Source organism: Halichoeres trimaculatus, unplaced genomic scaffold (genome assembly GCF_033239565.1).
Source record: "Halichoeres trimaculatus isolate MK-OKI-2021-1 unplaced genomic scaffold, fHalTri1.1 fHalTri1_scaffold_16, whole genome shotgun sequence".
In the NCBI taxonomy this organism is placed as follows: Eukaryota; Metazoa; Chordata; class Actinopteri; order Labriformes; family Labridae; genus Halichoeres; species Halichoeres trimaculatus.
Window position 1 is genome coordinate 11,888,395 of NW_027437194.1, and position 25,706 is coordinate 11,914,100.

Below are 25,706 nucleotides of genomic sequence, written 5' to 3' on the forward strand. Positions count from 1 at the left end.
GCTACTGTTTGTAATTGCATCAAGATCAACCTAAAGGATTCCACAGTGTCTGTGATTTTAAAATTTGGTATAGTCACAAGAATAAAGCTAAAGACTGTGAATGAACCAGTGTAAATAATGAGATAAGGAGCCCAGCAGAGCTTACATAGTACTCAGCATTGAGTCGGGGCAGAGAGGTTGCTCTGCAGTGGCCTTCCAGGGTTGGATATCCTTCGGCGTCTGAAATGTTCTCTACCTGCTTCAGTTCAACCTGTTCCTGAACGAAAGAGAAGAGAAGTAGTTATTTGTGTGGAGGAAGACAGATGGAGTGATCTTAACAAACCACAGACAGTGTTTAGAAGTTGTTGTGGTGTGTTGGTGTACCTGAGGTCTGGTTGAGTATGGCACATCTTCTGACTGGCCTCTCTGTAGTTTCCTTCGGCCTTTGGGCCTCTGTGTTGCCTGAGAAACATCTCCAGACTGGGAATGTTTAATTCCACTCCTCTGGTTCAGTCTGAATAAAAACACACAAAGGCTCTGAATGTAGTACTAGCAGCCCAGTGAGCAAGATAAAATAGAAAGTGAGTTTTTATTCGTCATAGCCAAGGATTGTGTGTTAGCATAACTGGCTTTCCACACCAGTCCTCCTCTCTGTTCACTACACAGACTCCCTGCTGTCACTCTGAGAACCCTGCAGCAGTTCAGGCTGAACACTTTCACTACAGGCTGACACACATTTTCAAACATCACTAACCCAAATGTCAACTGCATACTACTGCCTTGGATTCTTAAAAAGCATAAAAAACACTCTGTTGGTGCCATAGCTGTGCAAGTAAACCCACGTTGTTTGTTCAGAAGAGATGCCATGTTGCTTTTGTTTCTCAAGCATGCAAAGTATTGTGACAGCATTATTTAAAAACAGAGATCAACACCACTCACAAAGTGTCTCTTGTAGTTGAAGTGGTGGCAGTGATAGCAGTGGTCATAATGGGCAGAGCCTCTGGCTTGAGCGCTGTCTGTGGCTGAGGTGAGAGGGACTCTTTGCAGCTGGGGAATGGAGGTTCTACTTCCAGTATGTGAGTAAGGGGCAGCATAGGACGGAACAACGCCCCCAGCTTACTCTGCAGGAAAAGAATGAAAATAGTCATGATAGCAGTAAGAATCCATGACCACAAAATCAATGAATTTAAGGGAAAAACATCCAATGCGCTGTGCTTTGTTGGATAAAAATACAAACATGTTTTAGAGTCTCTTGTTTCATTTGGTCTCATAAGGATATGTTATATTTACTAATGCTCCTTAGGGACATAAGCAAGACAAGCATCAGTAAAACATTAACGGTCTAATTCTTAATTTTAACTAATTTTAATATCACTACAAAATTCCACCCAGAGAGCAATGAGAATATTAATCTATGTTAGCTGATGTCAAAAAAATTTCAATTAATAGGGGCTATTAAAAACCATTAACGATGATAACCTGTCACCCACCAAGCTTATTCTGGATATCATGAAACAACTAAGTCAAAGATGCTGCAACAAGGTCTTCTTGAGACAAGACTATATCAATAAGCTGAACTTTTATAGTAGGAATCCAACATGTATTTTTACCACACAGGTATTATGGGTTTATGTTACTTAAGTCAAAATAAATTCAAACTGTGACAAACTAAATAATCCCACCTGTATTTAAAAACTGTGGTATGGTTTACTTTTAGAAACTAGGCTCCAGCTGGCTGTACCTGAGTTCCTCCTGGAGTATTCTGCTGCTGAAGTCTCTTGGCACGGTTCTGCTTGTAGTAGTCAAAGATCATCAGAGCAGCGTAGACTTTCCCCACAGTCAGCTCGTTGTCTGGAGGAAACGGAAGATGAGGAATGAGTTCTTCATGTGGGCAGTAGATGGAGCCAGATGAACAATGTACAACTCAAGAGCTTGTTTTCTTTCAGTTACTAGAAGGTTTGCAAGTGTCACATAAAAAAGAAAAGATAATCAGTTTTTTAAAGACTTTATTATTATTATTATTATTATTATTATTATTATTATTATTATTATTATTATTATTATTATTATTTAACTAAGATTAGTTGTTTTAAATATGGGTATACACACAACGATGCATGCATAAAATCCTCAAAGAAGTTCAAACTCCTTTTAGGAATCTTCCTTAGAATAAAGAAAAAACAAGTCGGCTGTTTCAAATGGTAATAGAAGTTGTATTTGTAACGATCTCAGCATATTTTACGCTCAGTTTTGGACATTTAATTGAGGATTATTTTTCACACAATTTATGTTACAAAAACTCACCATTTCCAGAAGTTATTGATTAGCATTAATATTTGTACCATGTTAGTTTCTTTTAGTTATAAGTGCCAAGTGTATTTCTTTTCTATAAGAGTTCCTCTGCTAGGAATTTAACTACAAGTTTTCTTGGTGAAAATTGTTTCCTTAGATCTTATTAAATTTAGATCAATCACTCATTGACATTCATCATAAAGCAATAATTAAGGCTGTTGCCAAACTAGGAATAATAACTTAAATCAATAGACTTGTTTTCTTAACTAAGTAGATGTGGCAGAAAAAGAATAGGGAATACTAAGCAGGATAAAAGGCGTATTTTCTGAAAGATGCAAGAGGAAGTCACATGCTAAGCAAACTGCTCGGTGTCTGTGGAGTTCATTTAAAAAGCGTGGCTCACATTTGGGTGGTGTCACCAGCAGGTCAACAGTCTTCTGTGGCAGACTTGGCCACACTCGGTTTATCTCCCTCTTCAGGTCAGCATCGCACAAATGCTGTGCCAGGACCCCTGGGGACACGCCCACAAAAAATCTGTCACATCAAATCTGCACCATGCTGATCACTGCCAGTCACATTTACACATGAGCTGTCAGTCCAGCCGCAAGGGATTTGGGATTTTGTAGTTTTAGTCTCTCACCGGATGCCAGTTTGATCTCCAGGGCTGTGCGGATCAGAGCCATCAGGGTGGAGGTGAAATGCACCGTGTTGTCTTCAGCAATGGGCATGTTCATTCTCACCAATCGCTGAGAGGAAAGAATCAAAGAGAATGTGCCATGAACCGAAGACAATCAATCAAAGCTCAGCAAAAGTCATGTTTTGATATATCAGGTCAAGAATAAAAAGTAAGAGTTTCCCTCAGCCCAAAGATATTTAATCTGCAATAAAAAAATCTATGGCTAAAAACACAAAGTCCTCACATTTAAAAAGCAGAAGCCGAGAAACGTCGATTTAAAATAATAGCTGGTCAGGAATGTAGTTTCCAATTTTTTTTTCAAAGCTTTACTCATTTTGATGCAGAGTCATCTGTGCAAAGTCTGAGTGCCCACCATACACAGCTTTTTTTAAGCTAACACTGCTGGGAATGCTGGGAGCACTGTGCTGTTTATGGCCTCTGTTGTTGCTACGAGACTGCAAAACCCGCACAAGCAGAGCACACATCTGCTATAAGCTCAAATATGACTAACGTCTGATGCTCAGAGCATTATTAAACTTTGAAAAAAAAATATTTATCTCTCACATGTGGAAGCCTGTCTTCATAGAGTAAGACAAAAGAGGTTAAAACAAAAAGTTTTCTTTTGGACATGAGACTCTAGCAGAAAACTATTGATTAATGAGTTTTTCTTTTATAGGGACTGTTAAGACTTTTTAAGAGACCTTTAAATAGTCAAGATGTATATGCCTGATCGCAAGCCACAACTTAAAATAAGATCAGGCATACCAAAGTAGGTTATTTCTAAATGCTGTTTCTCAGCTTCCGTCTTGGGTCGGACAGGACAAGATTAATTTACAGCATGTCAAAGTCACTATGAAACACCACATGGGCTGATGAAATTTAGTAGTGAAGGCACATCTGTGTTTTTCTTGCTGAAAATGAATACTTGGATTAATTTGTAATGGTGGACACTGGAGCTGAACTGGCAAAAAGAAAAAGGACAGAAGACAGTTAAATGTAAGATAGAGCTCAGGCTAAAGGGTAAAACACAGGCTGAACTGTTTGTGATATTGCTTACTGCAACCCACATGCAGCAGATATACTGTAGTGGTCTGTTCAAACTTGGGAGTCCATCAATAAAATAAAGAGCGAGGTTACGTTTGGTCTGCCTGATGAGGTTGGAGTTGGTAGATGAGCACTAGAAGGACAGTAGGCAAGTGCTTATGGGGAACCAAGTCTTCATCCAGGAAAAAAACACTAACTTTTTGAAATGGTCTTCACAGCCCCTTTAGCATAGTGGAATGCGATGGCAGTGTAACGAGTTGAAACCTAAATTGGTAATGCCTACTTTCTCTCATTAAGTTATTAAAACAATACACTCCTAGTTAAACAAAAAAAAAAAACATTAGGGGAAAAAAGGCAGAACATTAGACGTAAGACAAGAAAAAACGTTTTTTTGAGTTTTGGACAGTTATGTTAGCTTGAGCTCTTTTTTAATATCTTATTATTCACTTTATGGTTTATTTTTATCATTAAAAAATATCTAAATGTTGCTGGCTGTCCGAAATGACAGATTACACTTTGGTACTTAAAGATGCTATGAGGAGGATCTGTTTTGACCTCAGTCCCTCGCCACCTTGTGGCCCAGAGTCTCCGCACACTTTCGTAGATCACTTTTAGCGAGGCGTGTGTTTGTTTCAGAATTCAATGGAGATCTGATTGAAACAAATTTTCTTTATTTAAAACAACTTTCTACTGGATACAATGTGCAGAGGTAAGGTATTTATCAGTACAGTCACATAGCGCTAATGTGAAACGTGACATGTAGCAGAAGTTGTAGCAGCAGGCTACATGTTAGCAACATCCGCACCCGGTGCTCCGACATATCGGTAAGCTAACATGACAACAAGTAAACACTGTCTGTCTGTAAGTAGTTTAGTAGCCGTTTATATTGAGTGCAGCTGGCAGCTTAGTGCTATAAGACATGACCGTAATGGGTAACGTTAGTAATTCCTGGACGATTACAGCCTGAGCTAAAGGCTAATTTGCCTTTAGCTCAGGCTGTCACCCTTCCATTTAGCTTTCTTCTACTCTTTTATCCTTTTCCTGTATGACAGTTAGGCTCCTGAGTCCACCATCACTACAAAATTAATCATAGAAATTGTTTTTTGCAACAAAAAAACGGATCTCTGTTTTTTTTTATCTCTTCTCACTACTAAACTTTGTCAGCCAGCGTGGTGTTGTCATAGAGCACTAGATGTTCCGTAAATCAATCCAGTCCTGGTCGACCCAAACTGGAAGCTAAGAAGAAGCAATTTAAAACAACCTGTAACCAGCAATATTGTCGCTGATAATCTCATTTTAAAGTGTGTATTACCATCAGACACTTATCTAGAAGGTATACTTTTGCAAAAGCACTTTCAAACTCTTCACCGCCCCTTTAAGAAAGTAATGTACTTTAAGAAGTCGAAGCAAGTCTTTTTTTATAGCTTTCAGGCAGCAAAAAATAACTTTTTCCCATAAAGTTGCCCAAGACTTAATATTCATCAAGCATGGTAGCATAGGCTTCAAAAAGCTAGGAGTCATCAGCAAAATCCACACCAAACAGGGAGTCTGGGTCAGTGCTGCATTTTAATAACTTGTAAACACATGCATGACTAAGTTAGTATAAGATTTCCAATAAAAAATGAAGGAGTGGTAGAAAATAAAAAGAGAAGTGAAAGGCTGGAGCATCAAGTCACAGTAACATTTGTTGGAAAAGGAAAAAAAAAGTACGTGATGGTTCCCATTTTCTTCAAAGCAGGACAAAGAGAAATTATATCCACTGTGGGAGCATAACAATACAGAGTGAGATGAAAAGATGAGAGGCAGTGAACAGGAGCAGGAGGAGGAGGAGGAGGAGTAAGTGCCTCAACTGGAAAGCATCTAGGCGTGCCAAGTCTTGCATCTTTTTCTAAGAAAACTGAGAGTAGAGGAACAGAGGCTGCAGACATGAGCATGAGGCAGAAAAAAAAACACATCATCAAAAGCACAAATGCAAAAGACACATGCTTGCAGACAAAGAGAAAACACACATGCACACTCATATGAGCAGACACGCAGGGTGATGTTAGAGGAGAAGGAAACACAAGTCTCCAGAGAGGGTGAAGGAAAGATCACTCAAAAGCAAGAGTACTGCTTAGCCTGAAGACAGAACATAAAAATGGAAATGAGAGTGTAACAGGGACAGTTGTGAATATCAGGGGTAAATAAGTTCATCAGAAAGGAAGGTTAACAAGGAGTGTAATCAACTGTAATGACATGGGATGAGGAGTAACAGAAAATAGAGATGTGGAAAAACATATCTCTTTGCCCTTAAGTGCTCTCCAGCTCTTTATACGTCTTTGGTTTATATCTTCGTTTGTCGATTCACAAGAGCAAGAGTTATATTTGGAGATGTGACCGCGTCAGACCCAGACATTTACAACTGGGGCAGGGCTGCTTTAAATGTGATTCATTTGGACAGCTGTGCTTGTGCTGGAACTGCTCCCATCAAGTCTGCATGCTAAAAGGTAAGCAGCTGGCACAGTCACTACCTGAGAGCTGCTGGGCTACGTTCTCGCCTCCCTCTTCTCAAGAAATTGAGCTGTACATATGATCGCGATTGTGGGATAAATGTGCCAGGTACTCCTGCCAGGTGCTGATGAAAAAATGGTGAGAGCCTTTTTCTGAAAGTGTCGTCTCTCAGAGAATTGTGATGAGTATCCAAATCCAAAGATACTACACTAAATCTCTTGTTCTTGTGCCAAAACTAGTGTCTAATTTCACTGAGATCCACTCAACAGGTTTTTAGATGAATAAGTATGATTGGTTTTGGAGCCTCACCAATTAATCAGGCGGGCCGATTAATCGGGCCGATTATAGCCTGTCATTGATTAATCAACATAGGCCAAAATGTAGCCAATTGTATAAAAATTTTTTGCTCCGCGGACATTCTGTCACTCATGCGTTAATTAATATAAGGCTACTACACAGCGTCTCACTTCATTATGCCATGCAGGATTAACCTGGGCTTATAAATTTACATGTTATTGTCTTAGTTGAAATAATTTTTGGAAATGTTTCAATTTATTTTGTTATTATTGTATTTATTGCATGTTTTGAAAGCAGCTACATTGTTACTTAAAATCTAGTTTAGTCCCATGCATTAAATGGGAGATGGAACTTTTCAGTAGCAAGTAATAATTTGCGTTCATAAACAATATTTATCCTGTGTATATCAATGAATTCATTGTATATATCAGCCGACATATTGGATATTGGCAGATATATCGGATATCGCCTGCTTTTTGCCCCAGTATCGTTATTGGTATCGGCCCCAAAAATCCCATATTGGTTGGGCTCTAATTGGTTTTGTGTGTTTAGGCCTGTATGAAGCAAAGGACAGATCAGCTAGTGAGTGTTTTAGCTTCAGAAACCCACTTTAACAGTTGCAACTTCATCCTTGTGTCAAGTTTAACTCCTTTTCCTGGCTCAAAAGTTCAATCTCTAATCTTTTACGTCACCATATGCTTCCAAGTGACAAATGACTTCTCACTCTAAACCAAATATGTCAACCTGAAGATGATGTCAGATGAAATCGCACCAAAGTCTGCAGCATTTGTCCTTTGGGACATGAGTGCCTGTACAAAATCGTATGGCATTTATCCAAGATCATCCCTCGGGTTTTGCCTGTTACGAGGCAATAATGCCAGAGCTGTTCAGTTTTTTAACAGATAGGGAGAATCTATTCCCAGAGATGACTACTGTCATTTTATGATAAAATATATGTAAGGTGTTTTTTTTTTTTCCATTTAGATAAGTTGTGGAAATGTCTCACATACTTTTGTATTTGGCTCTTTAATCTGTTCATACATCAGTTTAACATGGGGTCCCTGTTAGATTTCAATACGGAAAACCTTTACAGAGCACCACAAGACCAAAGAGCACAACATCAGGACAGATGATACTGGCTGTGACACACTGACATAAACCAGAAGATTTTTGACAGGTGGAAGCAGGGAACCAGCAGAGAGAGGAACAAAGGAGGAAGGGGTAAGTCTACCTTATAGGCGACTCGGGGAGGACATTTCTTCCCCAAACCAAGTGGAGGGGACATGTCACGAAGCATCTCGTACATGTCACGGTAACTCATGCGGCCGCTTCCCAGGGGAAGGATGATAGGAGGCCATGAAGGAGGAATGAAGATTCCCAGATGAGGAGGTTTTGGTAGTAAAAGGGTATGGGAGAAGTTTCAGCATAACAGACGGCAGCAAAACACAAACGAGAGAATGGGAGGGGGTAGAAGAGGGAAACACAGAAATCCTTGTTAATAAGATTTCCAGGATATCATGATCTGGAATGCCATTCCAGCTGGGTTAAAGGTCCAGGAATGGATCCCTGAGGAGGAAGGAAGGTAGGAGGCTTCTTCAGAGGATTTCCTGTACAAAGGATGGATCCTGGTATATGGTACGAGTTTGGAAATGAGAGGGCATTTTATGTTAAAGTCTTACTCAGTTGCAAATCTGTCTTTTGAGAATCGGAAATTCATCAGTTTTAGGAAAGATGCTCTGAATTGTTTAGATAGTGACTCTGCGACAGAAATGACCAACCAATGCCTACGCTTCAGTACTTGTCTTTCTTCATTGATTTCTAAAATATTCTATAAGCTGCTAATTCTTTCATTTTATGGAATAGTTGATCGGCACACTGCAGGTGGAAGAATGTGTTGCTCCTCTAAAAAGGGCTACGACAAAGTGGCTTTCTGACAGAAAAGTGCAGAAAAAGATCTAGGAGGCAAACGCTCACATCCATATTTGGGTCGGAGTTTGTTCAAGGTATCTAATGTACATGGCTAAGCAGTTGCTAGCTGAGCATTCAGTCCCTGAATTTTCTCAATACAAGAGCCAAGCTGGGTCAACCCCATGTCATAAAGAGAAGAAATATCCCTCATTAAGGTTTAGTTTTATAGGTTTTGGCCCATAAAGCTCACTTCTGTGGAAATATAATTTTTATGTATTATGTGTTGTGAGCAGCCCTACATCACAGTTTACAGTTTACTTTATTACACCACATCATGCTCAGATAAATGAGTCTAATTAAAACTCTGAACATGCTGAGGCAGCCCTTTAATGATCAATGAAGGCTTTTCACATTTTCTTTTAGTCTTTCATCCCATGTGCCTTTTCAATCATCGTTTTCAACACACTTGGAAGCATGCATCCACTGGAAGTCCTTTTTGACACTTACATAAAGAACTAAGAACCAAGGTTATTAATAGGCAACGAAATGTAATAAAATGACATAAATGAGAGGTGAAAAAACTAGGCTTTACAAAAAATAATAAAAACTAATTAAAACTGTACAGTTAGTTAAAAAAAGCAACTAAAATAAATAAAATTAAAAAGGGGATTCTGATTCTATGGTGTCGATCTTTGTCAAGTAGTCACTAAATAAACTCACTGTTTCAGGTGGATGTGAAGTGTTGTATGTTTCACAACCGTTGGCGCACAAGCAAGCACAGTCCACCCAGTCTGCTAGTGGAAGGTTAAAGTCAGTGAATTTTAGTAGAAAGCGGCATAGGAGCAAGCACTTCGCAGTGAAAGGTGAAGTATATTTCTCAAGGGCAAAAGCCCAAATAATCTCAAAGTCCAAATTAAAGTTCTAAGACTCAAACCATTAAAATCTAAACAAAAGCTAGGCATGCCAATAAAAGAAACTAAACTAAATTAGAACACATCCTTTAAAATTAATTAAAACTAAACTGAAGCTTAAAACAAAAAGTCAAAATAAAACAAAAAAAAATTAACGAAAAATGCAAAACTATACAAATCTTGCCAAGTACTATCGTAGTCATTCAGTTGTGTCTTTCTGTAACTTAATAGTGACTGTTTGTTTTTTTGGATCATGATTTAGAGTTTCTAAATTTGCTTTTTGCTGCTACAAACTTGTCAGAGTCACCTTAAGGTAGATTTGCAGCTGAGTATTCCTTTAAGATGCCCTCTGTTTCTGCATGCTAAGAGACATTGGCAGTAACCAAAGAGGAAACAATGCTCACAATGCTCTCCTTACTGCCGAGCAAGGAAACTGTGTTTTGTTTTGTTTTTTTGTCTGAGCCTCATCTGCAGCATTGTTTCCTGCATTCACTATGGTTACCTGCCAGCTGGTTAGTGGGGGAGTCATGTGTGTTTGTATGCATGTGTGGTCGGATCATTCTCTGCCACCGCAGGGAATGACAACAGACATCTACAGTCTGAAACCATCACAGTCCCTTTAAAGCAAAACAAAAGGACTGTGTGGGAGTGCAAACCTTATAAGCCACCCTGTTTGGGCACTTCTTCCCCAGGCCCAGGGGGGGCGAGATACAACGCAACAATTTGTACATATCTTGATAGCATATCCTTCCGCTGAAAAAGATAAGACAACAGGTTAGGTCATAGGTTTCTTTAATACCTTAAATTTAGAAAAATGTATACAAGGGATAACATTATTATTTAGGTGGCCACATAATTTGATTTCTTTAGTTGCCAGAGACTTTAACCTGCACATGTACTGGATAAGAGATCACAGGTGTCATTTTGCCCAAATTCAGAAACAAACCTCAGGTCCTCACAGGAGCCTAGTTGACAGAGTTAAATGTCTAAAAATGCCAGAGTTACAGTAGTAAACAACTTACATGAGCAAATTTAGTGTTTTCACTGAGTATTTTTCCTCTGGTAACCAAATTCTTAAAAAATAAAACAGTGACAAGAATCCACCAGGTGTTACTGTTTAGTCTGAAGAGAGATAACGATACACTATAAACATATCCTTCCTCAAGCTTGAAATGAAAAAGAGTTAAAGCAATTGAAATATGCAAACTATTTCAGTAGGCACTTTCCTGAGAGTGGCTGATTCATATGCATGGGAATAAATAAATAATACCACTCCTGTAATGTCTGTCAAGAGCTGGAAATTTAAGATTCCACATCGCACACCTCTCCCAGAGTTCTGACTCACTGACAAGACTCCTGTGAATCCTTCTGTAAAACTTAATGAGGCTTGCATAATCTGAGACAGATTACACCTCACTCTGGTTCTCTTACAGTTTCTATTGTACCTTAGTTAAGTGGAACAGTGTCATGTAAGGGGCAGAGCAGCAGATATATAATCGGTATCTTCCCTTTGACAGAGAGAACTGGTTTCTCTTCACAGATTCAGGAGATTTGGAGCCCACCAGCTTAGAGGAAAAGGAGGCTGAATTGACACCAAGTGGAACACCCGGCCCACTGGGGGCTTAACAACGGCATAAGTCAGCTGTGGGTTCAGGTTTAATGTCATTCACCAGAATTCACTGGTAAGAAGGGATTTCCTGCCACAGAATCAATCAGCTAGAACTCAGGACCATCCTTAGATTTTGCATGATTTCTATCCCTCTCCTCTTCTGAAACACCAACTCCCTCCTCTTTAACACCTAAACTAGTTAACATTCAGGTTGCAGCTCTGCAGCTAGGGATGGGTACTGAATTAGGTACTTTTACAGGTACCTACCAAAATTCTGTCTGTAATACCAAGTACCAATTCACGCAAAATAAAACAGTAACATGTTTGGGTACCTACACACAACACAACCTTGTGACTTTAAGGAAGTGGAAGAGTAGGCGATTTTCCCACTGGACATAAACACAGCATTGCAAGTTTATATATTGAGAAATTGATTGCCAGGTACCAAGCATCGGTACCGTGTCATTTCAAATGTGAAAGGTACCCATTCCTAATTGCAGCAGACATCAAAAACCATCAGGAACACTCACCAGGCAGCAGGGTCATACTCTGCCCACACGCGAATGAATTCATCGAGGTGATGAGGCCCAAGGATGGAGGCATCCCTGGTCAGGTATTCAAAGTTGTCCATGATGACAGCAACAAAAAGGTTCAACATCTGGGGAGTAAAACCGGAGGTGTTTGAGATAACAAGTTCAAATGTGAGAAGTTTAGCCACTTTGCACCATTTTAACACTGACAGACCATCATACTGCCCATCATACTGACCAGGAAAGAGCAGAGGAAGATGAAGGAGACAAAATAAAAGTAGGCAAAGTCACTCCCACACTCCTTGCCCTCAGTTCCTGAGAGAGGATCACACTGCCGGTTACTGAGACACGCCAACATGATCTCCTGCCATGCCTCGCCAGTCGCACTCCTGAAACACACAAATCTCAGTGATGGTCTACGTTCGTAAGAAAGTAGCTTTAACCTTTGATCACCAGTAAATAAGGAAGGAAGACTTAAATGATTAGATATCAGATTAACTGTGGTAATACAACATTGTGGGTTTGTAAAGGTTTACCTGAAGAGAAGGGTCAGGGCCTGAAGAAAGGTCTGGAAGTTGTTGTGGTGATTTATTGCTGTGTCCTCATTCAGCTCGATGTTTCCAAACACCTGAGGCAGCAGATAAACAGCTGGTGTTTATAAGATGCAAAACCCCAAATCCAAAGCCTGACTCTACTGCTACAAAGAATTCACATGGCACAGATACAACCACAGAGATGTACCTGAAAAAAACCAAGACACATTTACTCATCACCTTTTATGAGACTTATAAGTGTTTTTCTATGGAGCTAATACGATGCAGAGTATGTTTGAATGCAACAGAGGTTTGCAATACTGTATCAAACATATGTGCTCATTACACCTTTACACTTTCTCTCAGAATAAAAAGTGTTACAGGGTGAAATGAGACAGAATGTGAAATCATCCCTCATCTGTGTCATGAGAAACATATGTGGTTTCATAAGAAACTGGAAAACAAGCATATGAGTCCGCCTCTGTGCTCATCTCACTGGTTTGAAGTAGAAAGAACATCACATCTTACTCCTGTACAAGTTTTTTGCAACTGTCCGAATCTGATATAAGCTTTAAGTTACATTCCTGTAAATCTGACAAACCCGTATCCACACAATCTGATTGGGACATGTTTTCTGTTTTTATTCAATCTTTTTGTTCTTTGTAAATATTATAAACTGTGATAAACTGAAGCGAACACACTTCTGATATTCATCTTTGCATTCATCTAAGTTTACACCTGTGATTAGTCAGCATGTTTTAACTCAGATTCATCTTGTTTCATTTTAAGTGAAAGACATAATGAGAGTGAACTGAGAGCGCACTGAAAAAAAACCCAGAGGCCTCCTCTGAAATATTTATCTGCTCTGCAGCTCATCCAGCCCGTGGCCCATAAAGACCATTGCTGGGCCCAGGAGACCTTTGAGAGTAGTCAAATATGTAGTATATCCCTTTAACCCTCAACTATAACAGCAGCTGACTCTTCCTTCACATGCACTGTGAAATGATTTCTGTGGGAGTTACATTTTAATAGAAGAAAACAGTCAAAGAACACATGCTTGGCTTTAATAATGTTAAAAAAAATACATTTAGACTGTTCGTGGGATAATAAGATGAGTGTTTATATATATTGGATTCTGCATTTCTTTTTGGTCCCTTCCTGCATCTTGAGATATTACTTTAAAAGTCTCCTACTTCTGACACCGAAAGCAAAACCGCAGAGATTAAAAATTCAAGAAATGTTTTATTAAATTGATATCTTGATACGGTCTATAGAATTGTCACTCAAAAGAAAGAGACCCAGCTTGTGTGCCACTGCTAATATTTGAGCCTCTCATTTTCACTTGCTGCCTGAATACTGTAATGAATATTTTCTGATTATGGACATCATCTTTAAGGTCTTGATATTACATCTTAAATGCAGGCACGAGAGGAGCTCAAGTTTGTGCCAGAACACAGCTGACAAATCTGACTGTAAATGGTGAAAGTATGTTAATGAGTTAGCTTTGGACTCACTCCAAAGGCATGGAGAAAAAAAAAAATCACACAGAAGCATCTCTAAAGCTTTGGTTGCATAGCAACCACAGGTTGATGAAGAGAGTCCAGGAGGTGAGCACAAACACTGATTTCTATACTTCAGTTTCATAACTGCTGGAATAAATAAGATATTATGAGTTATTTATAAAAGCGTTAGAGGGTGAGGTAGGCAGAGATTTTTAACTATCTGAGGAGAGCTTGCTGTATACCACTGAATCAAATCTATGCACTCACTGAAGTTCAGAGAGATTGTTAAGGTTATTAAGAAGATTAAGATTATTATTTTTACAGAGATATGCATCCTTCGTGGTCTTTTTGGCATGCTAGTCTTCTACTTAACACCTGAAATGATTTTCGCAAACTAATCCATCACCAAAGATGAATCAGTGCTGAGCCTAGCGTCACAGTTTGACCCCAGATCACCACATTTCAAAGTTGTATTTTATGATTTTGTTGTTGTTTATGGATGATGCAACTTAAGTGTACGCCAAACATCAAAGTTATTCTGTATTTTTTAGGCTGATGTTGCTTTATGTTTGAAATGACTGAATCTCTGGATTCTCTGGATGACAAATTCACATTTGAGGACATCTGTCTTAGAAGTGTACCAGCACACCTTCTGTAGTCCACCTGGTCATGTGACAACTCACCTGCATTCCAATGATGGCATAGATGAAGAACAGCATGGCAATGAGCAGGCAGACATATGGCAGAGCCTGAAAACAAATAAACAGAGACACAGACAAATCAATTCACATCAGATCTCATCACATATGCTCCATTCTATGGCACACAAACACTCATATTCACTATCAGACCTGATTCTCCACAGAGGATCAGTTCCTGTGTGAGATTTTGCAGCCTCACTTAAGAACTACAAAAGCCAACCGGACCAGCAGGGTGTATTTTTTTCACAAGCTATTTATATCACTGCAAGGAGGCGGCGAACATTTGTTGTAATTAAATAGCTACCTTTTACACTCTGCAGATACTGTCCATTTTCATTGGACTTAAAAGCTCTCACCACTGACATTAAACCAGCTATAAATTCCCTCGGATGCAGCGCGGCTCTCTGCATTTAACTTAGCTTGTCCTGGGGGATTTAGAGAGCAAAGCAGCACTGTGTGAAAATCTGAACCGCTGTCTGCTGAGAGCGGCTATGTTCGATTTTTGCAGAAGAAGCCTGTAGTGGGCCTCTGCTTCCTTTGAGGCCTATTATTCCATGGTTTAGCTTCTCTGTGTTATCCTTTTATTTGACTGCACATCAATCTACATTAATCTGTGACTTCGTAGAATAATTTTTGCATAAAATGGGTCACTGTGAGTCTAAACTCACCTTAAAGGACTGAACAAAAGTCCAGAGCAGGATGCGGATGGTGTAGCCTTGTCGCAGCAGCTTGATGAGCCGAGCAGCTCTGAACAACCTCAGAAAACTTAGGTTGATCATCTTGTCCTGAGAGAGAAAACAGGATACTTCACAAAAGAGACATAAAGGGACTGAAATACATGCTGTGCAACAATCATGTTTTTCAGACTTCATTAGATTTGGTGCTAACAAAAGATAGCAGTGATTTATTTTGTCTTATTTGTTTACTCATGCCTGTACAAATGACGGAACTAGGAAAGATATTGACAATTTGTGCATTTTACAGTTTGATTAGTACTATGTCACGTATCCCTTTGGATTCAGTAAGTAGACTGTGGGACAGAAAACACACACACTGACAGGGGGTATTGACAACTCAGCAGCAGACAAGAAAAGCCACTTACCGTCTAGAGGTGTCACATGTGACATAAGGGGCAGATCGAGGGCACAGGCGCCAGCAGACACAGCAGAAGACGGAAAAAGCAAAAGAGGAAGGAAAAAAAAACAGACAGGGAGGGAAAGCAAAAGAGAGAAGAGGCAATAAAGAAAGCTAATGTACAAAACTCACAAAGAGAGCGACCCAACTCTGGCACATACAGAAAGCAACAGTGATGAGACTTAACCACATCCACAATCACATACCTTTTTTCTACTTTTCAGCATTTCAAAGTGCAGCAGTGTGCCATTTTGATCAGTTCTTAACAATATCTGGAATTGAAACTTTTCCCTGAGCTCTGAAAACTTGCAACATGCATTTTCTACCATAGAATAATCAAAACATTTCATCAATAGACAAAAATAGATTTAACGAAAAGATAAATACATTCTTCCATTCCATCCATGCTCAATCCATGCCTCATCAACATGCAATGAGTAAATCTAAACTCCTTTGTTCCTCTGCCACAGGTGCTTTTAGAGGACTTCTGTAAACCTACAATCCCAGCATGCAAAGTTACTGAAGCACGACTGTTACAGGGGCTGTGACCATGCACTGATTGATTACTGGTGTTGCATCAGGGGTCAGTGATGGGTCACGTCCTACATGTAAGACGTGACCCATCAGAAACTGCTGTGATGCTGAGCTGCTCTTACCTTAATCTCTGTGACCAAGATGTCTGTGATACTTCCAAGCACAGTCACAAAGTCGAACACATTCCAGGCTGCTTTCAGGTAGTTCTGTAAGACAAAGACAGCTCAGCTTTAAAATGTTCCCATTATTTACTAACTTAATTAGTTAATCTATTAATTAAAATAAATGTATTTATTTTTTGGTATTTAATATCAGGTCAAAAGATTGTCAAATTATTTTTACAAAAATCAAAACGTTTTGCCAAAAAAATCCAAAACTAAATAAGCAACTTTTCAACAGTAAAATGACACGTTGCAGCAGCAATGTAATGTGTACACTTTTTTAGTCCTTTCTCACCAAGGCTTTCAAGAGAAAATTCAAGAGCTTTTTCCATAACCTTTTTTTAGTTATTTTAAGGCAGAGTCTGGAGGATTTTCTTAAAAAATTAAATGTCAACTTTGACGGGAATAACTCTGCTCAATCATCACTTCTGTGCCTCTGTACACATGTCTGTGTCCGTGTCTGACTCGAACTCCCTCCTCTGCCTGTATGTCTATGTTTTGGTTGTATTGGGATGTTTCTGGGCAGAGAGTGAGTGTGGCTACCTCAGTCAATCACAGCATACCTAGCACGCAACCAATTTTGCATGTTGATTAGAGAGTGGAAGTAGCTATCCCGAGCAGCTACATTAGTGGATATAGCATGGAAGTAGAAGAAAACACAACCAAAGGGAAACAAATTTCACTCCAGCCCTTGGAGAGCAGCTTGAGACGAAGAGTGAGAGTTGGCTTTCTGCTGAGCAGGTATGTGTCCAATACTTTTGATTAGCTTGTGCTAACATGTCAAGTCTGGTGCATAGCCTTTGAGTGTCTACCACATAAAAATGCAATGCTAACCACAATAAAATGAATATAAAATTAAAAATTTGTCAAGTCCAATAATTTTTTGTGATAATAGATATGTTCATGCCAAGTTACCAAAAAATGAAAGAAACTCAAAAAGTTTACTTATTTTGTATTAATATTTCTCAAAAAATGGCAGAAAAACAGGGGATCACACCCATGGGCACATGCATCCCTATGTGCATATTCACTAGCACAAATGCTATACACTGTCCTGCATAAACTAAAAGCTGAGCTGCTGTCAGTGCTGCTACAGTCTGGATCTCTCCTTAGAATGGTCAATCATCCTGATCCTGAGGCCCTGCAGCTGCAGACCAAAGAGATGCAGCAGCAGAGTGTTTATACCAGCAGATGCGAGCCTATCCGTCTGGGCTTAACAGCTAAACAGGTGGAGGCAAGTGGTGTGTGAGAAAAGCCATTTAATAAATGGGCCTGGTAAATGGAACGAAGCCAGAGATGAAATGCCTCGCTGCAGGCCAGACGGCACCATGTTGGGGGAGATTTATTCTTCCTGAGCACTCTACCATTCTTCCTTTCTTTTTGTTACTCACTCCCTATCCCAGAGCTTCAATTTTAAGACTTGAAACCCTTTTTTCTTAACTGCTGTGTGAAGAAACCTCCTCTCTACCTCTCTGCGCATGCTTCTGCACTTCTCGGAGTCTGACTCTATGTGTGAGCTTCTTTGGTAGATATATCCTATTAATCAGGGAATTATGTAACCAACTGAGCACTACAAGCACACTGACAGCAGTTTGATGACAAAGCCACTGTCAGCTTGATTTTTCTGCCACGTTTGCATATCAATAGACAGATTTCCCCTTGTTTGTGAAAACAGAAGAAAACAGCAGTGGATAATTGTGTATTGTTGACAGAGCAGAAAGAAGCGTGTGGTCATCACAGCTCACCAGTGGACCAAAGGCAATAATCTTGAGGATGCACTCCAGCGTGAAGAGGGCTGTGAAGAGGATGTTCAAGTATTTCAGCATGGACTCGTACAGGTCTGGAGCTCCGTAGAACTGAAGGTAGAAAACAGGACAGAAGATAAATGAATAAGGGTGAAGATCTAAATTCTGTGTCCCTGGCTTCAATCACTGCACATGTACCTTCTTTAATCCAGGGTTCATTTGATAAATGTAATGTATTGAAAACTATGTGTGTTCAAAATACATGATTACTCCATAAAATCTGCTTTGTTAAAAAAAATCTATGATACAAAAAGTCAAATGACTGACACACAGATTTGCTTTTGTAGTTAAATGTTGTGATAGTTGAAGGTCACGTGAGGAATCAGTGGCCTTACTGACAGATTACTACTTCAGTGGGAAAGAAAATAACAATCTTTGTTTTCAAAAGGTTTGAATTGTTTTGGTTGGAAACTAACCATGTCAGTCTGATCAGTTTATGTTTTTTTGCGGTCGTAATTTTTTGTTTGTTTTTCTCATGGATCACGTCAAACATCTTCTATATTATATCATATTCTACCAACTCCAGTTTCAGATCAAGTATATAAATGCTTTCTAGTTGTTTTCCTATTTTTTAAGGTACCAAAATTATGCACCCATTTATGATACTCAAACATAAGTGAGGGTCAAAGTGTGAAAAAAAAGGAAAAGGTCAAAAATAATAACAAAAGACCAACATTAAAAAACAAATTCCTCAACAAACATCAAATATAAAGTCTGGTATAATATTGAAGCCAACCAAAAACCAACCCCAACCCTGCTACTGCTATTTCTGTTGTTATATTTTTTAAATTTAGCACTTAACATTACAGGTAACAAATTGCTTCACAATGGACAATAAAAACAGATCAAAGTGAAAGCAAACTCTAAAAGCAGCCAGGTAATAAAATCTGAGCGCATACAAACTTGTAAAAACAAAAACTGTTAAACTGAAGCAAATAAAATCAAGTGAAGAAATAAAATAAAACAAGTGTTGGCTCTTAAAGTCTTAAAAATGAGCAACTAGGTACTCAGCAGCAATGTTGGAGAGTGTGGGAAGATGAAGTCAATCAATCACATATTTTCCGCAAACACTGCAGACATTCTGGGATAGTGTTATTCAGTCTTTGGAATATACAAAATACGAGATACAAGATCCCCAGAGACCTCCGGATAGTGGGCATGATCACGACTGACTTTATTTATAATGAGGACATCTACCTTTATAAAATCCTGATTCTTGCCTGTACAAACAAGCTGCCACAAGAAACTGGTTAAAAAGGTTGCAGCTCCACTTCCACTAATATTGAAAAATCAGATTTGTGTCGGAGGCAAAAAAATGCTGATCAGGACATCCTCAGGAATACACCAATAGAACAGATTCAGTTTGAACTACAAACCAAGATCCTGAACCAACAGGTCACAAACAGACCTTTAGTTTTGTCCCTTAAAATGTTTTTCATCTGGCGTGTTTACAAGCTACCAAAAGGTTTAAAAGTATTTTTAAATATTCAATTATGTAATTGAAACCACACCGAACAGACCGAGTGAGCTCCTCTCTGGCACCAGCCTGCATTATTACACAAACAGTCAGTTTAATTCCTCAGTAATTTTCTCCTTGGCGCTGATGAATAAAGCAGCTCGAGCAGCCCTCTCTGATAAGCAGCAAAGTGCTGTTTAGTGTCACAGGAGTGTGCTAGTGGTGGTGATTCAGTATTAATTGTTGATCATGTCTCAAGGCTGGACCAGAGCTGCCTCTGTAATTGTATCTCTGCTTTAAGAAGTAAATTATTTAATGGTACAGATTTAGGAGAGCAGCTTCCAAACTGCTCTTTAATCTTTCAGCAGTATCTCAGGGAAAGCTGCACTGAGCCAAAACACAGCTTTTTTTCTGGTTGAAAGGTCTATGAGAGGAAATGGCACTTTGCATCATTAGCAGGAGGAATCACTGACCTTCATCATCAGCACGACTGTGTTGAGAGCAATTAGAGTCATAATGGCGTACTCGAACGGAGGCGACACCACAAATTTCCACATCTTGTACTGGAAGGACTGCTTGTTCTCTGGCATGTATCTCGTCAGTGGCTTAGCATTGATGGCAAAGTCAATACAAGCCCTCTGTGAGATGAAAAGACAAAACAAGAGCATGAATCCTCTCTGTAACACGAACTTTACACCCTTTATCACAGGGAAGAAAGTGCTGGAATAACTCATCTGAAAAAAAAAAAAAGAAAGACAGCTGGCTCGCCACAAGAGGATTTTCTGAGCCTTTCTTAATATTAAAACATGAGACTACAAATTGGAGCTCTCTGATATCTAGCCAATACTTTACAAGAGAAAAACTGCTTGATTCTAACAAAGTCTGTAAGATGTGGAGATGAAAAGAGCAGAGGATAACACCCCTGCTTTCATTTTCAGAACTTTGTGCGATGCTTCCTAATGAATAAAATATTTGCAATGAAAGAGACAAACATGTTCAGAGAATGGTGTCCCTGCAGAAATAATCAGTGTGTGTTCTTGTAGCGTAATCAGAAGAGTTCTTGGTTTCCTGAGAGAAAAAAACATGTGCACTTTCCCCACTCTCATACCTCATTTTTCTCCAGACTGCACTCCGACATGGCCTTGTCTCCCTGCTCCTGGAAAGTGATGATGATCAGAGCCACAAAGATGTTGACAAAGAAGAAGGGAAAAACCACAAAGTAGACCACATAGAAGATGGACGTCTCCATGCGGAAGCCTGGGTTGGGACCCTGGTCCTCATAAGTTGCATCAACAGAGTGCTTCAGGACCCTGAGGGACAGAAATGATGGAAGATCCGACTTTAGAGAAAGAAACTGTATTGCTTTGTAAAATATTTAGACCTTTCTTCTGGTTTCATTCGACCATTTCAAAAATATTAACATTTTCTCTTGAATGCAGCCATTCAGTTTTTATTCCTATCCACTAAGATCTTAAAAATACACCTTTAATATTTAAAGCTTTAAGCTATGATTAGTATCTGTATTTCTCTCCCATTTGATTATTTGTTTATCCTTTAGGAAAAATTCTGATTACAGCATCATGACACAATGGTAGCACCTAAAAATCGCAGGAAAGTGAACCAGTACTATTGCAGACATTTACAATTCATCAAAAGCCCGCTTGAGGCTAATTTAAAAAAAAAAAAAGAACCATGGGTCATGAGTTAAAATGTGTACATTTACCACAAAAATGACAAGAGAATCAGCCTGGTTCTTTGGTGGAGGTCTACATGGTTCATTTATTAACATGTACAAACTTCACTTTCACCTAGTTATCAGAATCAGAATCAGAAGTACTCTATCAATCCCTGAGAAGAAATTGCTCTTTTTGTTGCTGTTACGCCTTCAAAAAGTTGGAAATAGAAAGTACAAAAAAAGGAATTACAAAATTTGAGAAATTACAAAATATACAAATATAAGAAGTTATAAAATTAAAGATGAATGAAATTACAATTGTAAGAAGTGGAAAAAAAAGAAGCTTAAATGCACTTGAAATGGAACATAACTATGGAAACTAAGTAAAATCATTTGCTGAGAATATGATACTAAAAAAGGAGCATAAGTTATAATTATTGCACATATACCTAAATGTGGAAATTGCACAGCAGGTAGTTATTGCACCGATTGCTTAGAAACAGTGCTTCCAGAGTGAAACTAAGAGTGAGGAGTTACACAATCTGATGGCCACAGGCAGGAATGATTTTCTGTATGGTGCACCTGGGTGGTATATAGCTATCGCATCGATATAATGCTGTTCTGAATTCTCCATCCAAGCAGGTAAGCTCACACTTACACTAGAAATGATATCACTCCAAGTTTTTACAGGAACTAAGTCGATGACTAACAACTAATTACAATTTAGCTAAATTACATTTTAGACTTGGCACCATCTGCAGAGAGAACTGGAGCCTAGCTAGAGTTCAAATTCTCCATGTAGTTTCTCAATATAATACAACACTAGCAAATTTATTTTTGAAAACTTTTGGCCACCTTTAAAAGTTTCCATTTTCCTGAGATGACTTCTACCTTCATACTAGGCCACCCTAAAGCACACGAACATATCCTGTAGGTGGAATCAAATAAGCTCCATATAATAGTCACATCATTAAAGCTTAAAATAGCAGGGAAGACTGTTCAAAAATATCCTTCCATCCTACTAAAAGAGGTTTCTTTCATTTTACACAGAAGACATCTATAAATAAATGGATGAGTCACAGAGTCCCTGTGCCTCTAATCAAGAGATATGACCATGAACTTGATAGCAATATTTATCCTGTGGACGTACAGATCACTACAGGTGTTCTTGAGAGTAAAAGACAGCTCACGAGTCTCCTGCTGTGAAATTAACTCTAAATTCACAACCAACAGTGCGGTGCAAGTTTGGTTATAATGAGGACATGCGCTTAGCACTTTGTGGTTTTTAAAGTGCTCTACAAATGATGATAATTGTGATGAATTAGAAGCTCTTTTCAGAGAAAACAACCCTGGTCTTTTGTCTTTTTCTGGAAAAGAAGTGACAGACAGTGTTTTCACTTCATGTGTTAAAACTGAGAGCAAGTGAAAGGCAGATACATATTGCATGTCATGACCTTTACTTTCATTTTAATGAGACTTGCCATGCGATATGTTATTCTCTATGGTAAAATTGGATTCCCAATAGATGCAACAATATCACCAGTGACGCAATCTCAGAACACACTGGCTCTCATCTTATGCTGACAGTCTGATTGCCTTTGGGAAAAATGGCCAGCAACAAACATGGTAGCAATCAAAAGCACAACTGTGCCCTGAGCCCACACATCACTCATATTCTTTATCTAATTTTTTGTTGTTTGCTGCAAAATTGATCACATGCCAGAACAGCCAGCTGACAACGTCAATCAAAGTGTGTGTGGTGTGGTAGTCCTGGAATCATCTGGTGTTTGTGTGTTTAGAGAAATGCAATATTAAAAATTGTTCAGAACTCTTTCCTCAATAGAGGAACACAGCTTTTAAAATTATTTTTGTTGAATGAGGGTTGGATCTATTGTTTCAGTTGTGTGTACAAAGACATTTTGGCTTATAGAGACAGATAAAACATTTTCAAATTATTCCATATAGCAGCCAAGATGTGGTGTGGTGTAGTCCTTCTCCTTCTGCTCCTACAGTTTTACTGCTGATATATGATGAACTAGAAAAAACTCAGAGACCTCAGCCAAGCATAGTGTGATTTTCACGCAACACTTTAGTCCTACTTTAATGTTATACTCCCTAACAGCAGACTGTCTGCTACAAATTTGGTGTTAGTTGCAGGTTTATATGACAATTTGTTACCTGACAGTGTTGAAAATTACAATGACCAAGTACATAATTTATATTCCAGATCTTAGTATCCAGAATATTGCCAGGATCTGGATGGTACTTTTACATCTGACAGAAATTATCGTGACCTTGTCTTGTATTGTTTTGCAAAGCAATCCGACCAATCCGACTTTATCCCATTTTGAACGTTTCCTGAAAATTTCATCAAGATCTGTTAGTTACTTTTTGAGTTGTTCACAGACAAAAAGACAGACAGACAAACTCTCCAAAAAATATTATCTCCTTGGCAGAGGTAATAAGTGCTATGTTGTACTGTCGCAATCAAGTTCAGATTTAGGAAATTTATGTGTCAAAATTTTAAGGGAAGATTAAATGAACTCCTCTGTTGTGTAAGGCTATTTTTCAATCAGGCACCTCACAGCTCAGTCAGGCGACACAAAAGGCTTTATACAACTTTATAAAACACAATTACTCAGAAAAGCAGTGAACAGACTTTGTACTGGTGAATTAGTTGCATAGACTGTATAAGATATATGCATAGTCTCCACAACGTCATCAATCTGTTCTTAAAACTGTGAAATGAAGCCGCATTGGATATGACGCAGACTTTGAGCTTCCTTTTTAATAGCTATAGGGCGCCTGTCAGTCATGTAAACTGAGGTGTGGACAAACAGGCAATCTTAACATCATCTAAATAGCAGGGTTAGAAAAAATTTCTCCCCCATACAGTCTGCATGGATAGCAAAATTATCATTTCAGACCCAAGCCATCTTTTGAACCAGGCTGTAAATAGGCTTTTCAATGACTTAAAAGTTTGCCAGCCTCATGCTGGTTCTCAATGAACAGGAACTTTTCGCACTTCAGCATAGGCATCATTTTTTTAAACTGGATTTCACCCCTTGGTTAGTTCAAAGTCACCTCAAAAACAAGGAAAATTGGGTGCACCATGTTTGCCGAAATTTTGTCATCCTAGGCAGAGAATATGTACGCTTCACAGATAATGTATTCTATCTCCTATGCATGGAATTATCATAATTTTATTATATTTATATGATATAGTAAAGCTCATGTGACCAACTTTGTATTCACATGGCCATGCTGAGTTGCCTAATAGGAGGGTGGAATTGCCTGCCAGACATAAAAATGAAAATACTATCTCCATCCATCACTGGACCTGGGCCTCAATGTGCTGAATGCCAGAGGCACACTTGGAACCAGAGTTCTACTGAGAAGAATCCATAATCTACATTCCTACAGGGTCTTTAAGAAGCAAATATCAGTCATTCCCAATCAAGTCATGTTTCTTTTAGTTGGATTGGGTTTTTGTTGGTTCATTAATTTACATGCCTCACTAACTTGAGGGCTTTATTTTTAAATTAGAGAAAGGATTTTTGTCTCACGGGGCAGGTAAAAAGGAGAGCAAAGTTACCTTGACATTTCTTATCTAAAACTATTATTGAAGTTAACATTTATAAGCGTGTCCTCTTTTGGTGTAATTGTGCTGTCACTATTTGTTTAGGTGTTTGTGATTTTAGATAAGCATGACAAGCTTAGTAAATTGAATAGTTCACGGTCATCCTCAGGTAAGAACGAGGAATTAAATAAGCCAACAGCCATCAAAAGTCCCTGAAGGACCTGATGATGATGATGATGATGATGATGATGATGTGGAGCAGACTGAAGCAGTTTGTACAATGAGTCTTGATTGTATCTTCAGAGAATGGGGTGTAATTAAGCCTGAGAGAAATAAGATACGATCAGCCACTTGGTGGCCTGAGTGCATCTCAGGGGTAATAATCACTGGGTCTATAATTTAACATGTCAATATTGTGGCACACAACACAACTTGTACAATGTACTACAACCTGAATGCAACAGCTCAGTATAATTCCACATTAACTATCTGCATATGTTTTTTCTTAGACATGTAGATGTTGATGTAACAGAAAGTAAAATGTTAAAAGTAGTAAATAATATCCTGCTCATCTAAATGGAGTTGAATATAAGAAACTAAAACTTCTGGGATTCGTTGCAAACCAGCAGATTAAGCCTCAGCTCCAGTCTCTGCTACATTCACCTGATCATATAATTATCATGAAAATATGCTGTGGCTTCTTTAAAAGGCACTGAGGCTAAAAATATGGTAAATTGGATGATGCATCTGCAGCCATTTTTCCAGAGCCCCTGACCTGTCAGTGCAGCAGAAGAATCTGCTTTTACCTAGCTGCTTCACAAATACCAAGAACTTTAACTGATCCAATAGCTCTTCATACAGAATCCATTGCATGCCACCAGGTTCAGTG

At 38.8% G+C, this 25,706-nt stretch overlaps 1 protein-coding gene across 6 annotated transcripts in view; it reads right to left on the bottom strand.

Moving 5' to 3' along the window:
- The window catches only part of cacna1bb (calcium channel, voltage-dependent, N type, alpha 1B subunit, b), a 165,399-nt gene that overhangs the window by 10,475 nt on the left and 129,218 nt on the right, over positions 1-25,706 (bottom strand). For 4 of the 6 annotated variants that reach the window (XM_074690293.1, XM_074690288.1, XM_074690290.1 and 1 more), the window contains 16 exons: positions 20,671-20,872; positions 20,036-20,200; positions 18,047-18,157; positions 16,263-16,346; positions 15,141-15,257; positions 14,455-14,520; positions 12,273-12,364; positions 11,975-12,125; positions 11,737-11,864; positions 8,010-8,106; positions 2,912-3,017; positions 2,675-2,782; positions 1,721-1,830; positions 919-1,100; positions 364-493; positions 146-256 (listed from right to left, as the gene is read on the bottom strand). In XM_074690293.1, coding sequence (XP_074546394.1) covers positions 146-256; positions 364-493; positions 919-1,100; positions 1,721-1,830; positions 2,675-2,782; positions 2,912-3,017; positions 8,010-8,106; positions 11,737-11,864; positions 11,975-12,125; positions 12,273-12,364; positions 14,455-14,520; positions 15,141-15,257; positions 16,263-16,346; positions 18,047-18,157; positions 20,036-20,200; positions 20,671-20,872 — 1,960 coding nt within the window. Of the gene's footprint in view, positions 1-145; positions 257-363; positions 494-918; positions 1,101-1,720; positions 1,831-2,674; positions 2,783-2,911; positions 3,018-8,009; positions 8,107-10,253; positions 10,351-11,736; positions 11,865-11,974; positions 12,126-12,272; positions 12,365-14,454; positions 14,521-15,140; positions 15,258-16,262; positions 16,347-18,046; positions 18,158-20,035; positions 20,201-20,670; positions 20,873-25,706 lie in introns of all 6 variants that reach the window. The other 2 variants (XM_074690294.1, XM_074690295.1) reach the window with 1 other exon arrangement.